The following is a 21,052-nucleotide window of genomic DNA, read 5'->3' as shown; positions in this document are numbered from 1 at the left end:
AAAAAACAGATTTTTTCAATATGCAGCGTTCCAAAAAAGTAGCGTTACACGTCATTAATTCTTGTTCGAAAAACTATTGAAAAAATCTACGAATCCATGGATTTTTAATTTCGAAAGCAGGTCATCCAATGCTTTTTTGAATTTACGCTCCACACCCTTTACGCTCCACTTCCCACTTCTGTTGATTTTTTTTAATAGGAATATATGGATTATGATATATCAAATGGAAGGACTTACTTCCTTCCTCATATTCAATCAATGAGGAGGCCTACAAACTTATGTATAACAAGTGTATGCCAGGCGTTCCATATAACATGCGAATTGATGAATTAACGTTGATGTTCAATGAACATTGAAAAAGCTCAGTATCGCATTCGCAGTTTTTTTTATAATGCAGTCATGGATCCGCGTTCTTGCAGTGTCGTATTCTTCTTGGTTAGATAAATATTTAATAAGTAAAGCAAAAACATACACTTTATTTTTACAACAGCGATAAAATTTTTCCTCTAGGTGTTTGCAAACTTAAAATCAAATACATGAATGTCACGAAGTGGTTATATATTTATGTCATAAAGAACGTGGCTTTATATGTATTCCTGTTTGGCTTGAAGATTTCGAGTACACTAAATGTCTTTACTTCTATAGAACGTTTGAAGGAGAAATTCTCAAATGGACTCGCGCTGAGATTAGAATAGTCATTGAAATTAAAAAATGTAACTGTTTTGTCCTATTTCATTAGGGCTAAAGTTTTAGGTGAACAAAGAATTCGTTAGACTAGTATGATTCTTGTTAAGATAAGAAAGTTTTAACTTTTTGAAGTTCTACCGAGTCTTCTCCCCTTTTATCAATATTTTATAATGTTTTCTTCCACTTCCTCTAAATATTCTATAATAGCTCTACATTCAAAACTAATTACTTTCGTTAATTTTTCAGAGAAAATCATTTACATATTAAATACATTGAAATATTATCTCTATATTTGAAGCTCATAAATTTGGTTAATGAAAAAAAAATCAGATCAATGATCAATCCCATTATTTGTATTGCGTTTAACCTGTGTCCGATTTTTGTTACGCTCATGGGAATGATATGAAAGGTCCAACAAATAGTGGCAAATGTTTCGAGTTCAAGAGATAGTTGAATACACATATTTCATTTTGGTTTTGGGTGAGTTGTAGTTATTCGTACAAACGAAATACAGTCGATTCTTAATGCAGGAATAGCGTGCTGCAAGTATTTTTCTTTGATATGCTAGAGGAGAATTCAAAATGTAGCATGTTTCACTTATGAAATCTTTTTCTACCCCCTAACTGAAACGGTATCATTTCACGTTGAAGCCAATTAATTACTGTCTGAAGGAGTTGATGATGGTTTAGTTCATCTTATTTTTTCTTGATGGAAATAAAGGAACTGAGCTGATTCTCGAAGATAATATATCGATTGATCACAACACAAACTTCTTCATTTGTCTAACACTTAATACTTCTGAAATTACTTAAATATCTGGAGTTTGGATGCAGTTACCTGCGTATTACAACAAAACAGGGTGAGATTAAACATTCTTAAAATTATATTTCTGATAGTTATCATCTTACTCTCATCTGATTATGAGGTGTATGAAGATTTTATATTATTGTAATTTCATCATCCAGGGTTTGCAAGTCGTCGCCCTCAGAGCATTAACATTCACTTAATTCCCTTGGTATATAAATAACTAAAATACTGCAGATGATGATTTTTTCAAGTATTATAAAAGAAAATTTTGAAATTCGTTGACTTGGAATACCGACCATCAATTTCGTTGGAGTTATATTGACGAAACCACTCGTTTCATTCTATTTTTGGGGCAATGAATAGTAATATAGGGCAGTTTGCATAATCATTGTTGATATGAATATTCATGTTGAATGTTATTGTCGGTAACGCATATATGATACAGTTATCTCATGGGAACTCATAGTTTGAACATATTTAGGCTTATTGGATATCTATTACCTTCTAAATCCCATCTGAGCTACGGACTTTAGAACGGATCATATAGATATACAATCGAAATAGGGGGTGAATAGAAGAGAAAATTGGATTATTTTCATTCTCCCGTCCACCTTTATTATTGATATCGCTATTGATTGGTTTTATGAAAGGTTATGATCTATGGGTAATCGGAGAGGCCTGATATTGGTAAAAATGATTTTACTTGACAGCGCTGAAGAGTGCCATATGATACTTTTACCATAGATGATCGTGAAAGATGAAGATCATCATTTGATGAAGAAGAAATAAAATATTTCAGTGTTTGTGAAATATATACTGATTACGAAAAACTTTAATTTATCCCGAAGGAGTTCGCAAGACGTACCCCATTTCTGTTAGTCTGGTCTTGGACCCAATTAACCAAAAAGGTACATATGGTGGAAATTTTAACCACCAGATAATTGTTTAATAGAATGCTTTGTATTTTTCGAACGCTCTGAAAGACTTCTGTGACAATTGTGAAATTTGAATGTTCAAGACAGGATGCATCTTAATGTTGAATATTGAATTCAACTACAGATTTTTACGATTTCAAGATATCGATCAACCCACATCCCAAAGTTAATCAGTTCCACCTTTGGAGTAGTTTTTTTAGTTTTTATTTTCGTGTAAATCCTCAAACAACTAAATTATGCGATACTATGGAAAACACATTTTGATCATTGAATAAAACGCTTTTTCATTCAGAATTTATATACAGGTGATTAAGATGTATCTTTTGCCTCAAAGTAAAATAAATGAAACACTAAGAGAAACTATTCGAAAATGAAATGGATTTTCTGATAAATGCAGATATTTTCAATTCATTATCTGTTTTTGTTCAATTATTTATCCAGTTTGTTGATTGAAAGTTTCGTAAAGGGTAAAAAAACTGCAATTTTCGAAATAATTCTACTGATAAATTCAAGATTTCCTTCATAAGAGAATATTTATTGATCACCTTGTATGACGGTGCCAAGAAAAGATTCAAAAATTTTCTCATGAATAAAATCATTGTTTTTACAGAAACGAAAAAAAATCATGATATTAACGTACATAGTAATCCAATATTCACAAAAATAGAAGAAGTCTGAAATTTCCCTAGTCCGGATCTGATTTATACGATTTCAGAAATATTGAAGGAAGGCGATAGTAAAGAATGACAAGACTCCAAAAATGGGAATTTTTCGGTGGATTAATTGAAGAAATATTTCGCTCATAAGGGAATGTTTATTGATCACCCTGTATGACCGTGCCAAGCAGATATTTAGAATTTTTATTATGAATAAATTTTTTTTCTTTATGAAAACGAAAAAAAGCCTAATGTTCACGTACAGTGTGATCCAATATTCACAACAATAAAAAAGTCTGAAATTTTCCTAGTCCGGATCTGATTTACTCGATTTCCGAAATATTGAAGGAAGGCGATAAAAAAGGGTGACCCAACTTCAAAATTTGGAATTATTCGGTCGATTAGTTAAAGAGTTATTGAACTATGAAATTTCACTCATAAGAGGAACATCACCCAGTATATCCCAAACGAAGGCACTCAGGCGATTGAAACCTCTTGATACGAGTCCTCCATGATGTCCTTAATTCATGGTATCTGTTTTCCCGGGACACCCTATATCATAACTAATGACATTCGATTCGGATCACATAATATAGTTTTTTATTTTTTATGTTAGTGGTGGTACTTCAGAAAAATCAATTCATATAAATTGAGGAAATGAAATAATGAAACAACAGGTTGAGACGTCTGAGACTTACCCTGATGCATATTTGCGTTTTGTAAATAAACATCTCAAACATGCTTGAAGTCTGAGAAGTTGTTGCAAAGACTTTTATAGCATGTAACGTATCGTTTTATATTGATAGTATCTGGACGACTCTTTTGGTTTTCAGATTAGTATTTCTGCATTTCAAACAGTCAAATTCATTCTTCATTTTATAACATGTAAGTGTGACTACAATTCCAAAACTTTCTAGATTTCGTCCGCAAACTTCTGTCCCCCAGAATATTCCATTCCAAGTAAAGTTTTATTTTTATACGGGTGTATATTATGGAGTTACTATGCAAGTTCTCACAATTCTGAGTATATTTAACCCATTGAAGCTCCTCACTCTGATATTGCTCTCGAAAATACGTACATTTTTTATTTTTCCGTTCGATATTTTTATTTTAGGACAATCAGAAATTCTTGGACTAACTTAATCATTTACAAAAAGTTTTGGCTCAATATTCGTAAATGAGATATTCAATATGAATAATACCATACCTGTTTTCATTGGTTATACGCTTACAACAGCTTGGAGAATGAGGGTACCGAAAATCTTCTTTCTCCAATTCTGTGGTTATTCCGTTCATTCTTCCACATCTTGTAGAACAAAATCGTGCGAGAATATATCAGAAACGCACAGTTTTCATGGTTATATTTTATTATTCTATGTTGGTACTCCGAACTTTCCGCCACGGCATTATCTGTCAATTCATCAATTTGCCTTAAAGAAATCAGTTCTGCCAACCAACATTTTTCAATGCAAAAATCACTAAATTATATTTATGGAAATATTTCATTAATGAAAATGCAATGAATTAGAGAAAATAATGTATAATACTCGTACAGAAGGCTCATTCTACCACTCGTTCATTCCAAAACTCGCCACTTCGTGGCTCGTTTTTGAATTTTGAACTCGTGGAAGAATACCAATGCCTTCTGCACTTGTATTATAAATAACTATTAAAAAACCCACAAATTCTGAGCGGCACGGCTTCTAATAAATTTCTATTATTTTGGAACGTTACCTGCGGATTCTGGAGCACGTAATCTCCGCAACTTGTCGGCCATTAACAAGTAATGAAGGATCACCTTGAAAAAAATGATAGCGACCGGCAAAAATGCATTTCGCTATTAATTAAATTTTTCATCGAGATAATTAGCGAGGTGGTAAGTATTCCTTTGCTCACGCTTCAAATAATTGGAAATTCGCTCGATGTAATTGAAAAAGTTCCCGGAAAGGTCGGCCAGAAGACCTACCTTGCAATTTTATACGGCGTTTAATAAAATCCTACAATAAAAAGGTTCGTTTTGAAGTGGGAAGAAGTCGGGGATATAATTAGAACACAAGGTATTTCGTAATAAATTATGACCCGCTTAGAGCAGGCGTCAAATTGAATAAAGCCCTGGAATCAGGGAGCGAAAAGTTGGAAATGGTGGTGTTCTTGGAAATTTATGAAGTCTGATAATGGTCAGTATGAGAGCGGATTCTAATTTTAACGCTCTTCAGTTGAGTGCCGGTTCCGCTGGATCGTCAAGACTGTTTATTAGAGTTGGAAACAAGGTGGGAAAGAACGCGATGACGAATTAATTTCCAATGGGAGTTGGGGCCAGTTGCACCATTTGCCTAAACATTGATTTAAAATTTAAACGTTGATTACTGTATGATTTCTCAAAAGAAATCAGAAATCAATGTTTAAATTTTAATCGATGTTTAGGCAAATGGTACAACTGGCCCTTAGAATTTTTTTTTTTTTGGACTGATGGGGTTGCGAACCGTTTCGAAACTATTTTGTGACCGATTGGGGAATCGCAGAAATATTCGATATCAAATTCATAATAATGTTTCGTAATGAGTTCATTAGAGTACTAAAAACAGTGCTATAATAAACTCGTTACAGTATTGTTTTCAGTTATATTTTTCGTTTTGTGTTTGGCAACACATAGTATCCTATCAAATTTCAACACACGTTAATTGTCAATATAATATAATTTGGATATAGTGAAATGATTTGCAACATTATTCGCTATTTCTCTCAATTCTGGCGGTGTTTAATCGATTTCTTCAGACATAAGAATCATACGTAGTTCGAATGTTCCGGTCGGTCGCTGTTCCAGTTGTTGTTTTTGGGTGATATCTGCTGTGATATTTGCTGATTTTGGTTTGTTCAAAGTCAAGACGAACCCTGAGTAGGTATCGTTTTAATTCTTAGAAATAACACGTCATTAATAAGGTGTTTGAGAATTTGAAATTGATTGTTTGTTATGAATTTTGGATTTCGACTTCTCTTGCGACATCTGCGTGCGTTCATATGCCGATATCCGATATTGTTTAAAATAAGGTGTTACACACACTGCAGGAATTGTAGATTGTTCTGAATTTCCTAAGTTCTGGCCCCTCGTTTGTCACCTTTCTTAACCTAGACCTTCCTATGCATGTTTAAAAGTTAAGTCTCCCTTGTCGGTCTCAGTGGAGTGAAGCGTGTGTCCTCTGTCTTTTTTCTTGTTCCTTTTTTTCGTTAGAACGGAGATGCCAGATCGAGAAGTAGAAGATATAACACTAAAACAACTCTTGGAGGAAATTAAAAATTCTAAAAAAGAGGTAAAAAATTGCATATCTGCATCAGAATCTAGGTTGTTGTTGGAGATTCAAGCATTGAAAAGTAGAAACGAATATTTGGAGAGAGAGAGCGCAGACCTTAAGGAAAGACTCGAAAAAACTTAGCGCATATTGAATAAGAACAATGTTTTAGTGTTTGGTTTGAAGAGGGATACAAAATTGACATCGGAGTTTCTCTGCTGTGAACTCAATAAATTGTTGAAGACTAACATTGAAACCTCAGAAATTGGTGATTGTTACGCGCTGGGAAGGGGAACAAAATTGTCCTGTTAAAATTGAATTTGTTTCATATCGAACAAAAAAAATTATTTTCGAACACGTGAAGAACTTGAAAGGCATTGCAGTATCCGTTGCAAATGATCTAACTATTCAGCAGCGACAGGAAAATAATAGGCTCAGGTCGTTCTTGCTGAAAGCTAGGGCAAATTCATCCGAAAATTCCTATTTAAGGGGGAATAGGTTGGTGGTTGGACAGAGGATTTACGATTTGGAGGAGCTGGAGAGTTCTGAAGAGGAAAATAGACCAAATAGTGCACCAATTACTCCTGCTGCTGAGGAGCAAACTAAGCCTCTAGAAGAGAGAACAGATTTTCGATTGATAGATTCAGCTTCTGGCATAGCTACAAGTAGTGTGAAAGAACGTTTGGCTAAGTTGATGGTCATTTTTTGAAGCGATCCACGAATCGATTTTTATTTCTTCATAAGACCAGTAGTGCTGGTCAGCCAGGCCGAGTGCCATTGATCAAGTGTAAAATCCCTTAATCATGTCTCTCGTTGTATTGCGGCCGTTTGTTTTTCAATGCTCGGCTCAAACGCATTAAATGCACTCGATAACGATCGCCTGTGATTATTTCAGTCGGTTTTAACAACTCATAATACACAATGCCGAGCTGATCCCACCAAATACTCAGAATGACCTTTGAACCGTGAATATTTGATTTGGCCGTCGACGTGGCAGCACGATGGGATATCCCTATGAGTTTATTCGCTTGGAATTATCGTAATGAACCCATTTTCGTTTCCAGTCACAATGCGATGTAACAATCCCTTCCATCTTTGCCTTGCAAGCAGCTGTTCACAAGCAAACAAACTCCGTTCAACATCTCTCAGCTTCAACTCGTACGGCACCCGATTTCCTTAGTTCTGAATCATTCCCATGATATTCAGGCGTTTTGAAATAGTTTGTTGAGTCACTCCCAATGCCAATTGTTGCGTTTGACACGAGTCTTGCCCCCAATTCTGCATCTTCAAAAACCTTCTCTCTTTCACCATCATGCTTGTCTTCGACGTTAAAATCACGGTTCTTGAAGCGTCGGAATTAAAACATAAAATTAAAACCTCCCGCAAATGACGAGAATTTGGCTCGTAAGCTGACATGTTTAATCGAGAATGACTTTATGATGCAAACTCAAATAGACTCATATTTCGATGGCGTTATGTTTACATATACATAAGCTTATTGTATGACATATACAATCTATTTATTTCGACTACCACTTACCGCTGCAGCCATCTATTACAAAATGGCGGAAACCAAGTTGTACACCCAATGGCTATCAAACTACATTTTAGTCCAAGTCGTCGAGTCCCTCAACGAATGAAGGTATGCTTGATTATTTTGATTATTCAGGGTATCAAGGTGGAATCGGAGAGGAACAAGGTGTATCAAAAAGTATGTTGTCGTTAACTGTTAGCGCTGTCGTTAATAAAATTACTGAGAACGCCGATCGGTGGATGAAATTCCCCACTACCTCTGAAATTGGGCAGGCTAAGGAATTAGGGCAAAGCAAGTACATTTTCCCAACAGCAATTAGAGCGATTGATTGCACTCACATAGAAGTTTCAAAAGCGGTAACGAATACATAAACCGTAGAAACAAGTATAAAGTATAACCGTAATGCTCAAGCGATATGTGACATCAAAGAAATAATTACGAGCGTTGATATCAGTCGGCGTGAATCCGTGCACGACGCCAGTATTTGAAAAAATTCTCAACAGTTGTGAAAACAGCTGTTCTATTCGACGCCAAAGTTATTGATCTAAAATCTGGATCAACCTGAATTTTCATATTCGCGGAGGAGAAAGATTTTACTGTCTGCCAGGTCGAAGAAACCGACGTACCGGTGTGCCTTCAAAAGTTTAAACTTCTGAAACTTCAAAGGATATACTTATATGAATTTCAAGTTCCCTAAAATACTTTCGAAACAATTTTTTTTTAATTTTGAAAATATCTGCCACTACTCCACCACCGCAATAATCTTCTGCCGTTTCGTTTTTGAATAGCTATAAAAGTGTATTTTGACATATTAAAACGGTAGCTTTTCTGAAATACTTTTTTACTTTTTTCATAGATAGGCCAGACTAAACAATATTCAAAATTGAGAATAGGACAACACAAAAATGATTGTGAAAATCACAATTAGGCCAAAGCAAACAAAACAGCTTTGGCTTCACATCACTTTAGTACTGGACACGATTTTTAAGTTTGAGAAACAATAGTTTTGGATAGGGTGTCCAATTGGTTTAGGCGGAAAATGGGGAGATGGTGCAAATTCAATTGACTGAAAACATTAATCTTAGAACTGATTGTTTAGGTTTAAGCGCTATATACCATAACATCCTAAATTTATTTTCCCGACACAAAATTTAAATGTTTGTAATTTTATTTTAATTTTAATTGTATCATTTGTTTCTGAGTGTATGTTTGCTTGCGGGGGTGGGAGTGTCCCGTCATTACAGTTTGTTCGACAATTATCGAAAACTAGTTTTCATACATCTGTACGCCAGCTTAACACGCTAATAATTGTTTCTCAATTTCAGTATCGTAATGAGTTCATTACAGTTCTAAAAACAGTGCTGTAATGAACTCATTACAGCATTGTTTTCGTAAGTAATTGCTCATGTGCATCAAAATTACCGATAATTTTGCATGACAGCGTGTTGTCATGAAAACTGCATGAGTTCATTTTCATTTCTTTCTCCAAAAATGAAAATGACCGAATGCAGATTTTCAAAGAAAACACGCTGGAATGCGAAATTATTCGGTCATTTTGATGCACGAGTGTAATTCGGGGGAATATTTCCCGAATAAACTTTTACATTACTCGTCAAATTGATGTAGAATGGAATTGCCATAGATTAGAACTGTGTAAGATGCATAGAAACTATGCATCTATGAACATTACAATTATCGCAGGGCTATTTCGCTTCCTACAATGCAATTATTGCTGTAATTTTCGGAAATTGTTCTCCATTTACATAGAATTTTTGGCAGGAGGGAAATATTCAGTTATATTTTTCAATTTGTGGTTGTCTACACAGACGTCACACTTCCAATTAAGATGTCTAAAAACATGGTGAATGCACTCGTCAATTTTTGAATGGAATGACATTCAACCAAATTGAAAATATTAGTTTTAGTTCGTGGCGGCGCCGCAATGTCATACTTGTCATTTCTATCTTTTTCCGTTGATTTTGATTGGATACATTAATTAAAACCCGATACTGACCAATCAAAAGCGATGTGTAACCGAGTATGATCGTGAAAAGTCGTGAAACAAAACACTAAACGTTTACTGGAATGAATTCAAATATTTGAAATAGAGAGAGAGTTTATTGGTATTTCAATTACAAGAATTGCTTCCATAGATCATAACTATAATGAAAGATATACATATATAGGTCCATAATGGCACAAAAGTCATAAATAATAAATTACAAGAATATTAATTTGTTGATAGCGTCACCTACAGTTGACATAACGAAGCTTATCTAATATTCTCAAAACTGGCAAAACAAAAGCTAATCAGTTGATACACCTGAATTTTAGACATCTTACTTCCAATCTTATCAAAATTCAGCACACGTCAATTATTACCATCATATTGTAATTTCGATGTTAAATCGATTTCGTTAGAGATAATTCAGTCAAACTGTCAAAAAAATATAGGTATTCCTAATATAGAAATGCGTTGTGAGTGAGTTATTGAAGAATGGTGTAAGGTTTGATTTTCTTCCTGAAGAGTCCAACATTTTATAAGAGGAAGAATATTCAATATTTTGCGATTGAAGGAAGAAGGAATATGTTCAACGTGTTTGAATGAACTATTTTACTAGCGTATTTTGCTGAACTCGCGAAAGAATATGCACTTTTATTTTATGGCCAAAATATTCCATGCTGGGTTATAATTGAAAGAAAGGGTGGGAATTGACAAAAAATATGGTACGTTTCTATAATTATCATCAAGAGGAAACATTTTGGATACGGAGCTAAAATTCCTGATTCAGTAGCGTTCAGTCGTTAGAAAGAGAGAGAGTTTCAGCCCCAAGCAGAAGCAGAATTCCCCTGAAAAATTCCTCTGCTAATTGAAAACTGCTTAGTAGTTAAATTTGCATACTTCAGGAAGTTTATTATAATTGGCTCGATCTTGTATATTTCCAAAATATTGTCACCCAGCCATGTGAAAATGATTCTTGCAGCATACTTTCTGCGGTGTAGTTATTATTTTATTTTTAAGCTATGTCTATAGATACGACGAGATGCTAAACATGATGTGATGATTTTGTATATTATTGGTAGACATGTATCATGTCCGATCCGCTATGTTATGAAAATCCTTCGGTGGGAGATAGGTGGTCTCTGTTGCTGGAAAAATTGAACTTCTTATACAATTCGCTTGGGAATTTCAAGAAATCGGTGTAGACAGTTGATCTGCCTGAAAATTCGCAATATCTTTGGCCAAATATAAATTCCTAATTTTTTTTGTCGTATTTTCACTTGGACTTCTATGGACTTTCCTCTGGAAGTTTTCAAATATCATATTTTCATGTTGTATTTTCTCAGTCTTTCAATGTGCCTAAAATTTTTTGAACGTATTCTTTGTTCTGATCAATATAAAATATTTTCATCATGAATCATTATTAATATTATAACTGTTAATTATTAGTGTGCATCAAACGGAAATATAGATATGTGGTAGTCCAGAAATAGGTTTTCCCGAAGTGGGTATACCAGAGTCGCTAAAGGAGAGACAGCCAAAGATTTGTGTACAAGTTAGATCCTTGAGGAAAATAGATCCGTGGCGCATACTAATTATCATTGTTATTAATATTAATAAGATATTAGGTGGGAGCATAGAAATGAGGCGTTTGCAAAACGGGCTGTTCAGAGTCGGCGAATGAGATTTATCCACAGATTTGTGGGTCTTGTAGATCTTCGTCGCATACTAGATATTATCGAATATTTTCCTCCTGTCAAAAATTCTATGTATATGGAGAACAATTATCGAAAATTACAGCGAATATTTCCCTCCTGTCAAAAATTCTATGTATCTGGAGAACAATTATCGAAAATTACAGCGATAATTGCATTGTAGAAAGCGAAACTGCACTGCGATAATTGTTCTGTTCATAGATGCATAGTTTCTATGCATCTTACACAGTTCGAATCTATGGCAATTCCATTCTAAATCAGTTTGACAGGTAATGTAACAGTTTATTCGGGAAATATTCCCCCGAATTACACTCGTGCATCAAAATGACCGGATAATTTCGCATTCCAGCGTGTTTTCTTCGAAAAACTGCATTCGGTCATTTTCATTTTTGGAGAAAGAGCCCTCCACCTTCAGTGTCGGGCTCTTTCTCCAAAAATGAGAATGAACTCATGCAGTTTTTATGACAACACGCTGTCATGCAAAATTATCGGTAATTTTGATGCACTTGTGCAATTACTTATGATAATTGCATTGTAGGAAGCGGAACTGCACTGCGATAATTGTTCTGTTCATAGATGCATAGTTTCTATGCATCTTACACAGTTCGAATCTATGGCAATTCCATTCTACATCAGTTTGACAAGTGATGTAATGGTTTATTCGGGAAATATTCCCCCGCGTTACACTCGTGCATCAAAATGACCGGATAATTTCGCATTCCAGCGTGTTTTCTTTGAAAAACTGCATTCGGTCATTTTCATTTTTGGAGAAAATTATGAACTCATGCAGTTTTCATGACAACACGCTGTCATGCAAAATTATCGGTAATTTTGATGCACTTCTGCAATTACTTACGATAATTCAATAGGAACCAAAAAAAATGCAATTAGTTGCGCTGATCTATCGTGTAATATTTCCTACTTATCAAGTTTCTTATAGTAGTTTCGAAAGTAAACGTGTGGAATAGAACATCATTGAATTTCGATGACTTGCTAGCACATTTCGGGCATTATATATCGGCATGAACAAGATATTTTGCATAACTCCACAAAAAATATCCAAAGGTGAGATAAATCGCAAGACCTTGGTGACCAATTCATATCATCGACGTTTTGAGTGGCTTATTGCGCCATATTGTTGGAACCTCATCTCTTTCAATTCTACATTAATCAGGTCAAACAAATCTGTAATCATTTGGCTATAGCGTGAGAATAGACAATTGAGTGACACCTTATTCATTTTCAAAAAGAGGCCAATCACTCTACCAGACCAAATTGCACACAAGACAATTCGCCTTGTTTTATTAGCCACCGAGTGAAAAATTTGCTTCCCTGCTGAAGAAACTATGATCCCAAATATCTTCATTGAAACGTTGATATTCAAGCACCCAATCGGCATATATTCAAAGCATTTCATAGCCATCTGGCTTTAGTTCTTGTGTCAACTGAATCTTATAAGGATGGGGATGCAAATCCAGATGTAATAAGCCATAGCGTGCCGCGAGGGAGGCCCAAATATTGTGCGCGCCGAGGAATGGATGAATTTGGATCTTCTTCAACACTTTCACTTACAGTAGCAATATTTTCGGTCGAGCGTGCATTTCGATGATGTAAGGGCCTGATGACATTAGTACAGATCCAGTCTTTTTCACTAAAGTAGGTACTACATAATCATAATTTTTTGTAGTAAGTTTTCAAAATTATTGTCACACGTTCAGCAGTAAATAAACAATCCTTAATGTTAAATGTCTAATCTTGAACTTAACATATGAAGCTTCAGATGCCAGTTCTGTTTGGAATAGATGTCACTGAAACAGGACTGTGAAATCCGACCACGTGATGCAATATAACCTTTCTATCATGGCTTTTAATTGATTCAGTCCTTACTTGGTGGAAAATCATAATGGGCCGTATTCATAAAAAAAAGTTATGCTTATACTTTCAGAATATAAAGAAAATCCTTCATCTCGCATCCATAATATTCCGAGTAAAACCTTATACTAATAGGGTATGAGCATATCCTTCACAAAAAGTATTTGGTTATTCATAAACGTTAACTTTTACTCCAAATGAAAAGGTTATCCTTCAATAATTTCGAGTGTGGTCAGTAGCAGACTCAGTCGTATAATGATCAGTTGTAGCGATCGCAGATGTTGTGGAACTGAGAGAGATTAAACACTACAAAGAGCGTTTATCAACACCTGTTCGTGATTACAAAAAATTATCTCGGTTTCAAGGGGAAAAATGTGCAATGGCTTGCTAACAGATTTTTGGGAATAAATAATGCTGAAACTCGAGGAGGTGCGTTATCATCCGTCCTAAAAATGCAGATATGTTCACGCTATCTCAGTGATCCTGGGTATCAGAAAGATATTGGTCAAGAACTAGGTGTAAGTTTCCTTTTATATTGTTTATTTTCTTTAAACAGCCTTTCACATTCAGTGCTTTACCAAATGTCACCTCGTAGTTCCTGGTAATATTTCTATTAGTCTCATCCTTTCTAGCTTTTATTTTTGGTATTTGAGATTTTTCCAATATCACGGGGGCATTGGCAATTTCATCTGCTATGAACTGCAGTTCGTCTGTAGCATTATCTTTTTCTGTACTTTCACTGCTTGACGAATTCATTTTCTCTGATCGAAGTAATGTACTCAAATAACACCGATGCGAAAGAAATACCGTCAATAAAAAAATCATCAAAAACATGTTGACACCAGCCGCGGCACAGTCACAAGCCAACATGCCAACAACCATTTACTTATTCTTGGAGGATATTATTGCAAGTATGAGGTTATCATTATGAATACGAAAAAAAGGAAATGCTTATACTCTTACCTTTTTCTTCAATTCAAAACCTTATACTTCTACCTTATACTTACAAGGATATTCTTTAGTTTTATGAATACGGCCCAATGATTTGGTAAAAAATAAAATGTAAACACTTACTACTTTCCACAGATTTTATTCATTTCCGACAATTGTTTCGCCGTCTAAGCGGCTTCATCAAGGTTACATTGCAAAGTGTTGAATTTTGAAATACAATTTCAGCTATATATACACAAAAATGAGAGTGACTATGAAGCAATAAAATGTTAATTTATGGATTCTTTGATGGGTCAACGGTCTTCTCGGTTCGGGGTACTATATTACTTTATTTGATGCAATTTGGAATTTCCAAAAATTTTCACTTAAAGATGTTCAAAAGCGGTGACTTATTTACATCTGTTTGGGAATTTAGCAAAATATGTCTAGAATTGTACCTGTTAATCTCTAGTGATTCTAGTAGATTCAAACGGGTACTTTTATTTTCAATATGGAGTATTTTGTAATTGGAATTGAAATTATGTCCGCCTTCTGATAAATGTGGTGATGGTTAATCATAGCATCCGAAAAAGCGTAAAATTGATTTGCGCTTTAATGATACACTCTCAACGTCTCAACGCGATTAATATTCTTTCCTTAAACTATAGATAGTTTCCTGAACCAACTCCCAACATAGAATACGTCACAAATTCCACAATAGCAAACCGTTTTTTACCGGAATGTTGATATTACCGTTGGATCTCCAGCGAGACACATCCACCTTTTGATCTTTTCGAAAACCGTCCTCATTGCACCAACATACTAATATTTTAGAAGATTCAAATAGTGTGCGTTCTCAATTGCTTCCTGGGAAGTCCAAGATTTTATGAGATAAAAAATATTCGCTATTTTGCGATTGAAGAAAGAAGGAGCATATTGAACGTGCTGAAGGAGCTATTTTACAAGCGTATTTTGTTGAATTCGCGAATGAATATGCACTTTGATTTTTATGGCCAAAATATTTCATGTTATGAGCTTGGTTACAATCGAAAGGAAGAGAGGAAACATTTTGGATAAGGAGCTAAAATTCCTGATTCAGTAGCGTTCAGTCGTTAGAGAGAGGGTTTCAGCGCCAAACAGAAACAGAATCTCCCTGGAAAATTCCTCTGCTAATTGGAAACTGCTTAGTAGTTAAATTTGCATACTTTAAAAAGTTTATTGTAATTGGCTCATGCTTGTATATTCCAAAATATTGTCATCCAGCCATGTGAAAATGATTCTTGCAGCCTCCTTTCTGCTGTGTAGTAATTATCCTATTTTTCAAGCAATGTCTTTAGATACAACGAGAGGCTAAACGATCTGCTATGTTAAATATTTCGGTGGAAGGACAGTGGTCTCTGTTGTTGAAAATTTTGGACTTTGTAACGGTTAGATTTTACACCACTTGATATTTCGATTGGTAATGCGCCCTCTGGAGGTTGATTGTTAATTCAGCTTGGAATATTCCGTATCAATATACATTTGAATATATTATTATTTCCGAATAAATAAGGTCGAATATCATTATTTTGAAATATTTGGATTTCTTCTTATTATTTTTCTTCTGTGTGAGAAGTTTCGTTTGACAACTGGTATAGTCTGTGGTTAGGGAAATTGTCAAAAGAGGTTATCGGCGGTTTGAGATAATTTTGAGATAGAGAGCTGTTGGAAAAAATTTTACTGAATTGGAGAATATATGATCTAGAATCATCCTTGTAGTAGGCGATTATTTCTCTAATTTGGATAATTCCCTGTTTGGTTTATGGTATTCTGAATACTTCTGGTAAATACGTTTTATACGTGATTATGAAAATTTCATTCCACAAGGCCCATCTCTTGTATTGGATTTACCCTGAAGATCTGAGATGATTCGCTTCACGGTGATTAGTTCGAATAACTGTTGGACTTACACGAAAAATAGCAAGAAGATCCTTTTCCCTCGAACAACAACTGAGAGGGTTCTAGTGCCTGGATATCTTTGAGCATTCTAGTGCCTGGTTGAAGTTAAGGAATTTTAGTGACTGGATAACGTTGAGAATTCTAGTGCCTGGTAACAGTCTGGAATTTTTGTGCCTGGTTACGTTCAGGAATTCTAGTGTGAATTCTGGTATATAGTATGGTTCGAGTTTATGGTACTGATTTTCTGGTACATAGTGGTAAATTTCTGATGCAGTTCTGATAGATGGTACATAGTATAATACTGGCATATGGTATAGCTCGAGTAGATGGTACATTCTACGTATTGAGATCTCACCGTTAAATTTGCTGTCAGCCTTCAACATTGATTTTGAGTCAGGTAACCAGTGCTTGCACTGGCTTTAATGAGTATTGTATTGAACTTCAACTTTGGAAGTAACTATTTAGTGGATAGTAAATCCAATTCGCTTGCTAATTTTAAGAATCGGTGTAGCCAGTTGATCTGCCTGAAAATTCTCAATATCTTCGGCCAAATATAAATTCTTCATTTTTTTCTCTTATTTTCATTCAGAATTCTATGGAATATCCTTTGGGAGTAATAAATATCATATTTCCATGTTGTATTTTCTCAGTATTTCGGAAAACATATTTGGTTTTTGTTTCAATGTGCCTTGAATTTGTTGAACATATTCTTTGTTCTGATCAATATAAAATATTTTTATCATTAATCATCATTAATATTATTACTGTTAATTATTTGCTTTTTGAATTTAAATAATCGGTGAAGCCTGATTATTCTCAATATCTTAGGCGCAAATATTACTTCCTGATTTTGTTCTCGTGTTTTAATTTCCTTTGGGTGTTTTCGAATATCATATTAACAATAACTATAGCTAGTTTCCTAAAGAACTCTCATTATAGAATACGTAACAAATTCCACAATAGCAGCAAAACGCTTTTTACCGCAATGTTGATATTACCGTTGGATCTCCAGCGAGACTCATCCACCTTTTGATCTTTTCGAAAACCGTTCTCATTGCACCAACATACTGGCAATTAAAATTCCACATTCAGTTTTACTGTTATGAATATGGCGGTGAACATAGGTAGTGCGTGGGGGGAGGGCACATACCTAATACGCGTATAATCCGATATTTTCCGTGACCTATTTCTGCGTTTAATGCAGAGACTTTCCCTCACGTTCCTCTGCGGACGTGCCCCACCACCTATCGCCAGGAAATGCCCCAGTGGCGGCTGAATAAAATCATTGAAATCCCTCTAATTTTCTCGCCTACACTTCTGTTTTGTATCGCGGCACCGAGGCAGAATAATTGGCCTGGGGAGAATTTCTAGGATTTTTCGCTGAGTGGCTCTCCTCGTTGGTTTTGTGTTGCATAATTCGCTTGAAATTTTTTTTTTACATTTTGAAACTGGAAATTGTGTCTGAAATTTTACTGTTTCTTCGGCCGGGAAAAAAATTATGTGGCAAATAATTCTGGTAATTTTTTTTTTTTTTTGATAAAAACGATTCGATCCCTCCCAATAAACATAACCCTCTGGCACAGCTAGGGAAAGGGGGCTTTGAGGTTGCCTGTCGTTGTGGATTATTACATACATACAATTAAGTACATTGCTGTGTTCTGACCGAACTATGAATGGAGCTAGGGGAAAAACAAAATTGCATTTACATAGTTTATTTAAATAGCTTGATAGCAATCGTCTATTTTTGAACATTTCTAATACTGCCTATATCAGTTTCACACTCAAAAATACAACTGAATATTTGAATAAAAGTTTACTGATGAAAGTCTGAAATAGATCAATTCAACAGGTCCGTTCGACAAGATTTTTGATGAGACTCTTTATGGCAACAGCATGTAGATGTATTTTGTAAATTGCTCGCAGGAATTCGTTGTAACCTGTTCAGATTGAAAGAACTCACTAATAAGGAAATATGCTTTTCATATTAAAATGCTGACTTCAAATCGAGCAAATTGTATTGTGTTTGTTCTAAGGACTTAAGTACATTGGGTAAGAGTCTTTAGACTTCAGAACGATGATGGCCAGAACGTTACAGTCAATGGTGATCGGTATAAAGCCATGATTACTAACTTTTTCATTCCTGAATTGAACAACCATGATGTCCAGGAGCTGTGGTTCCAACAAGACGGCGCAACATGTCACATAGCTCGTGCCACAATCGATTTATTGAAAGCACGTTTGGTGGCCGCCTAATTTCACGTTTTGGACCTGTGAATTGGCTTCCAAGATCTTGTGATTTAACACCGCTAGACTACTTTCTGTGGGGCTATGTAAAGTCATTGGTCTATGCGGATAAGCCACAAACCCTTGACCATTTGGAAGACAACATTCGCCGTGTTATTGCCAATATGCGACCACAAATGTTGGAAAAAGTCATCGAAAATTGGACGTCCAGATTGGACTACATCCGAGCCAGCATTGGTGATCATATTCCAGAAATCATATTCAAAATGTAATGCCACAAGATTATCTCACGGATAAATAAAATTCATGTCAATCGAAGAATCCATCGTTGTTTTATTGCAATTTGAAGTTCTATAGCTCTAAAAAAAAACACCCTTTATGTTCACTTATAAGGAAACCAGTGCTCCAGATTTCCGTGCATAACGTCGCGTCGGTCTGCGTCTACCAAGTATGTTTCTGCCTTTATTTCTATGCATTGGATGCCTTTTCATATCTTCGAAAATCTCTATATTTCAATAAATCCGAACTATTAACATTTCAGGTATCATCACGAGTGGCGGCGGTTGTATGGTGGGAGAACGTTTGAACTCAAGTGGATCAAGGCTCAATGTTGCATCTCCCGTGCAATCGGCACAGCCCATCGCAATCCATCATAAGTCAACAGACAGCATCCATGCTAGGCTCAAGTCAGTTTCGAGGCAGAGCTTGCTAGGTATGAATTTACACAGGCCCAAATATCGATTACATCAATTGATGTTTATGCTAATAGCGTCCAGGTATCATGAAATAATAATATACAACGGGCTTATCAATATTCTGGATAATATTTCGGCTATCATCGAGCGAGATCTATTTATCAAATAGCCGAGCATTTCGAATTACTACTGGGCGAGATTGATATGCGGTTGACATCCCTGCTACCACGTGTGTTGGATTGAATATAAGTTATTTTGTATACTAGTCCATTCTTTTCGAAAAATTGAAGCGTTACAATTGCCCATGAGTCTCTGAAGACTGATTTCAAGGGGTGGTTTGGCTTATTTGGCAACAAAACTCCTACCCAGGTTTTTACGATTTCAATCAAATTAAAATATACAAAGATCGACCCTTTTCAATCTAAACAAATAATATTGAAATATAAACTCAACTTTTAAATCAGTTTTTAATAAATTACTGTGCTATTAGGATGGAACCTTTTCTGTAGTTTATTTTCAGCCTTCTCATCACCAGATCTTTGCAGGAAGCTATATTACTCCAATTCTCATTCAGCAAAGTTGATGTAATAACGCCAGGTATTACGCAGGTATTCTCTCAGTTTCAGGAACTAAAGTGTTTTAATGTACGCACTATTCCAACTTCTATATCGCAAGGAAGTACTCCCTCGTAATTTTTTTCAATCTCAAGAGAGGTTTCCGTTTTTCCAAACCCACGGGAGGTGCGAGAATCCCAACACAATTCTCGCCGATAAATTTAATTCTAAATCTCAGATTAAACTAGTAATGGCTGAATTCTAAAACAAGTTACGTATCTTTCCTGAAATCTCGATAATTATAGAAAATCTTTCAGAAAATACTCTCTGTTTCTTTCTCTAGATACGTGCATCCGCATCCCGACCAATGACATACGATGAATTGACAAATTACCGCGTCTTTGAAAATTCCAGTAGCGTAACATGAATTGAAGCATGCAAAATCGTTGCAGAATATAGTGACAATTTTCGAATTGTTAATGAGTTGATCACACATATCGATAAATTATTGAAAACCCATGATTGGATTTTCACCACTTATCGTTTACACGAAATGAATATAATGATCATTTATAATTAGAATTGAATAGACCAAGAAGTTGTTCCTACCTTAATGTTTCCAGTTGTGCTCTTCGATGTTAAAGATTCAGAAGTACCTAATACCTAGGGATAAAAGATTGAAAGTATAAGAATATTACTTCCAATCCAATTCAGAAGATGAAATTCTCCGAACAAGAATTCACTCACAATGTCTTTATACATGGTCTATTTAAAATTTAAATGTTATATTAATAGGCAGAATTAACTCATTTGAGGCTCGGAAAATTCAAGAATGATTGTTGAAAAACCGATCCATCCTCAACGTGTCACTGTTTGGTTGTTGTGGGGTGGTGGGATTTGACCTTACTTATTCCAAAATGACGCTTCAACTGTAGCGGTGGATGTATTGTGCTACCCAGCAATTATTGATGCAAGCAAACAAGAAAACCTAACGAAAGATGAGGGTGCACCAATACTAAATAAAGAGTTAGATTTGGGTCACATAAACTTTTGCGGTACTTGGACTTCATCATTATCTTCCGTAGTTTATTCAACATGTTGTTTATGTAGTGATGTGTATGAGAAAATATATTGCAGAATTAGAGAAGAGAATAAACGCAGTTTTCCAATATATAGATATTCAGTTTGGTTTCGTC

The 21,052-nt window shown here is 35.2% G+C and overlaps 1 protein-coding gene across 3 annotated transcripts in view; it reads left to right on the top strand.

The window, feature by feature from the left end:
* The window catches only part of LOC123677476 (cyclic nucleotide-gated cation channel alpha-3), a 255,400-nt gene that overhangs the window by 98,141 nt on the left and 136,207 nt on the right, over positions 1–21,052 (top strand). For all 3 annotated transcript variants that reach the window (XM_045614013.1, XM_045614014.1, XM_045614011.1), the window contains exon 3: positions 19,149–19,319. In XM_045614013.1, the coding sequence (XP_045469969.1) occupies positions 19,149–19,319 (171 nt within the window). The remainder of the gene's footprint in view (positions 1–19,148; positions 19,320–21,052) is intronic.

The sequence above is a fragment of the Harmonia axyridis genome, chromosome 4 (assembly GCF_914767665.1).
Source record: "Harmonia axyridis chromosome 4, icHarAxyr1.1, whole genome shotgun sequence".
NCBI lineage: Eukaryota > Metazoa > Arthropoda > Insecta > Coleoptera > Coccinellidae > Harmonia > Harmonia axyridis.
This window is presented reverse-complemented; position numbering and strand designations above follow the sequence as displayed.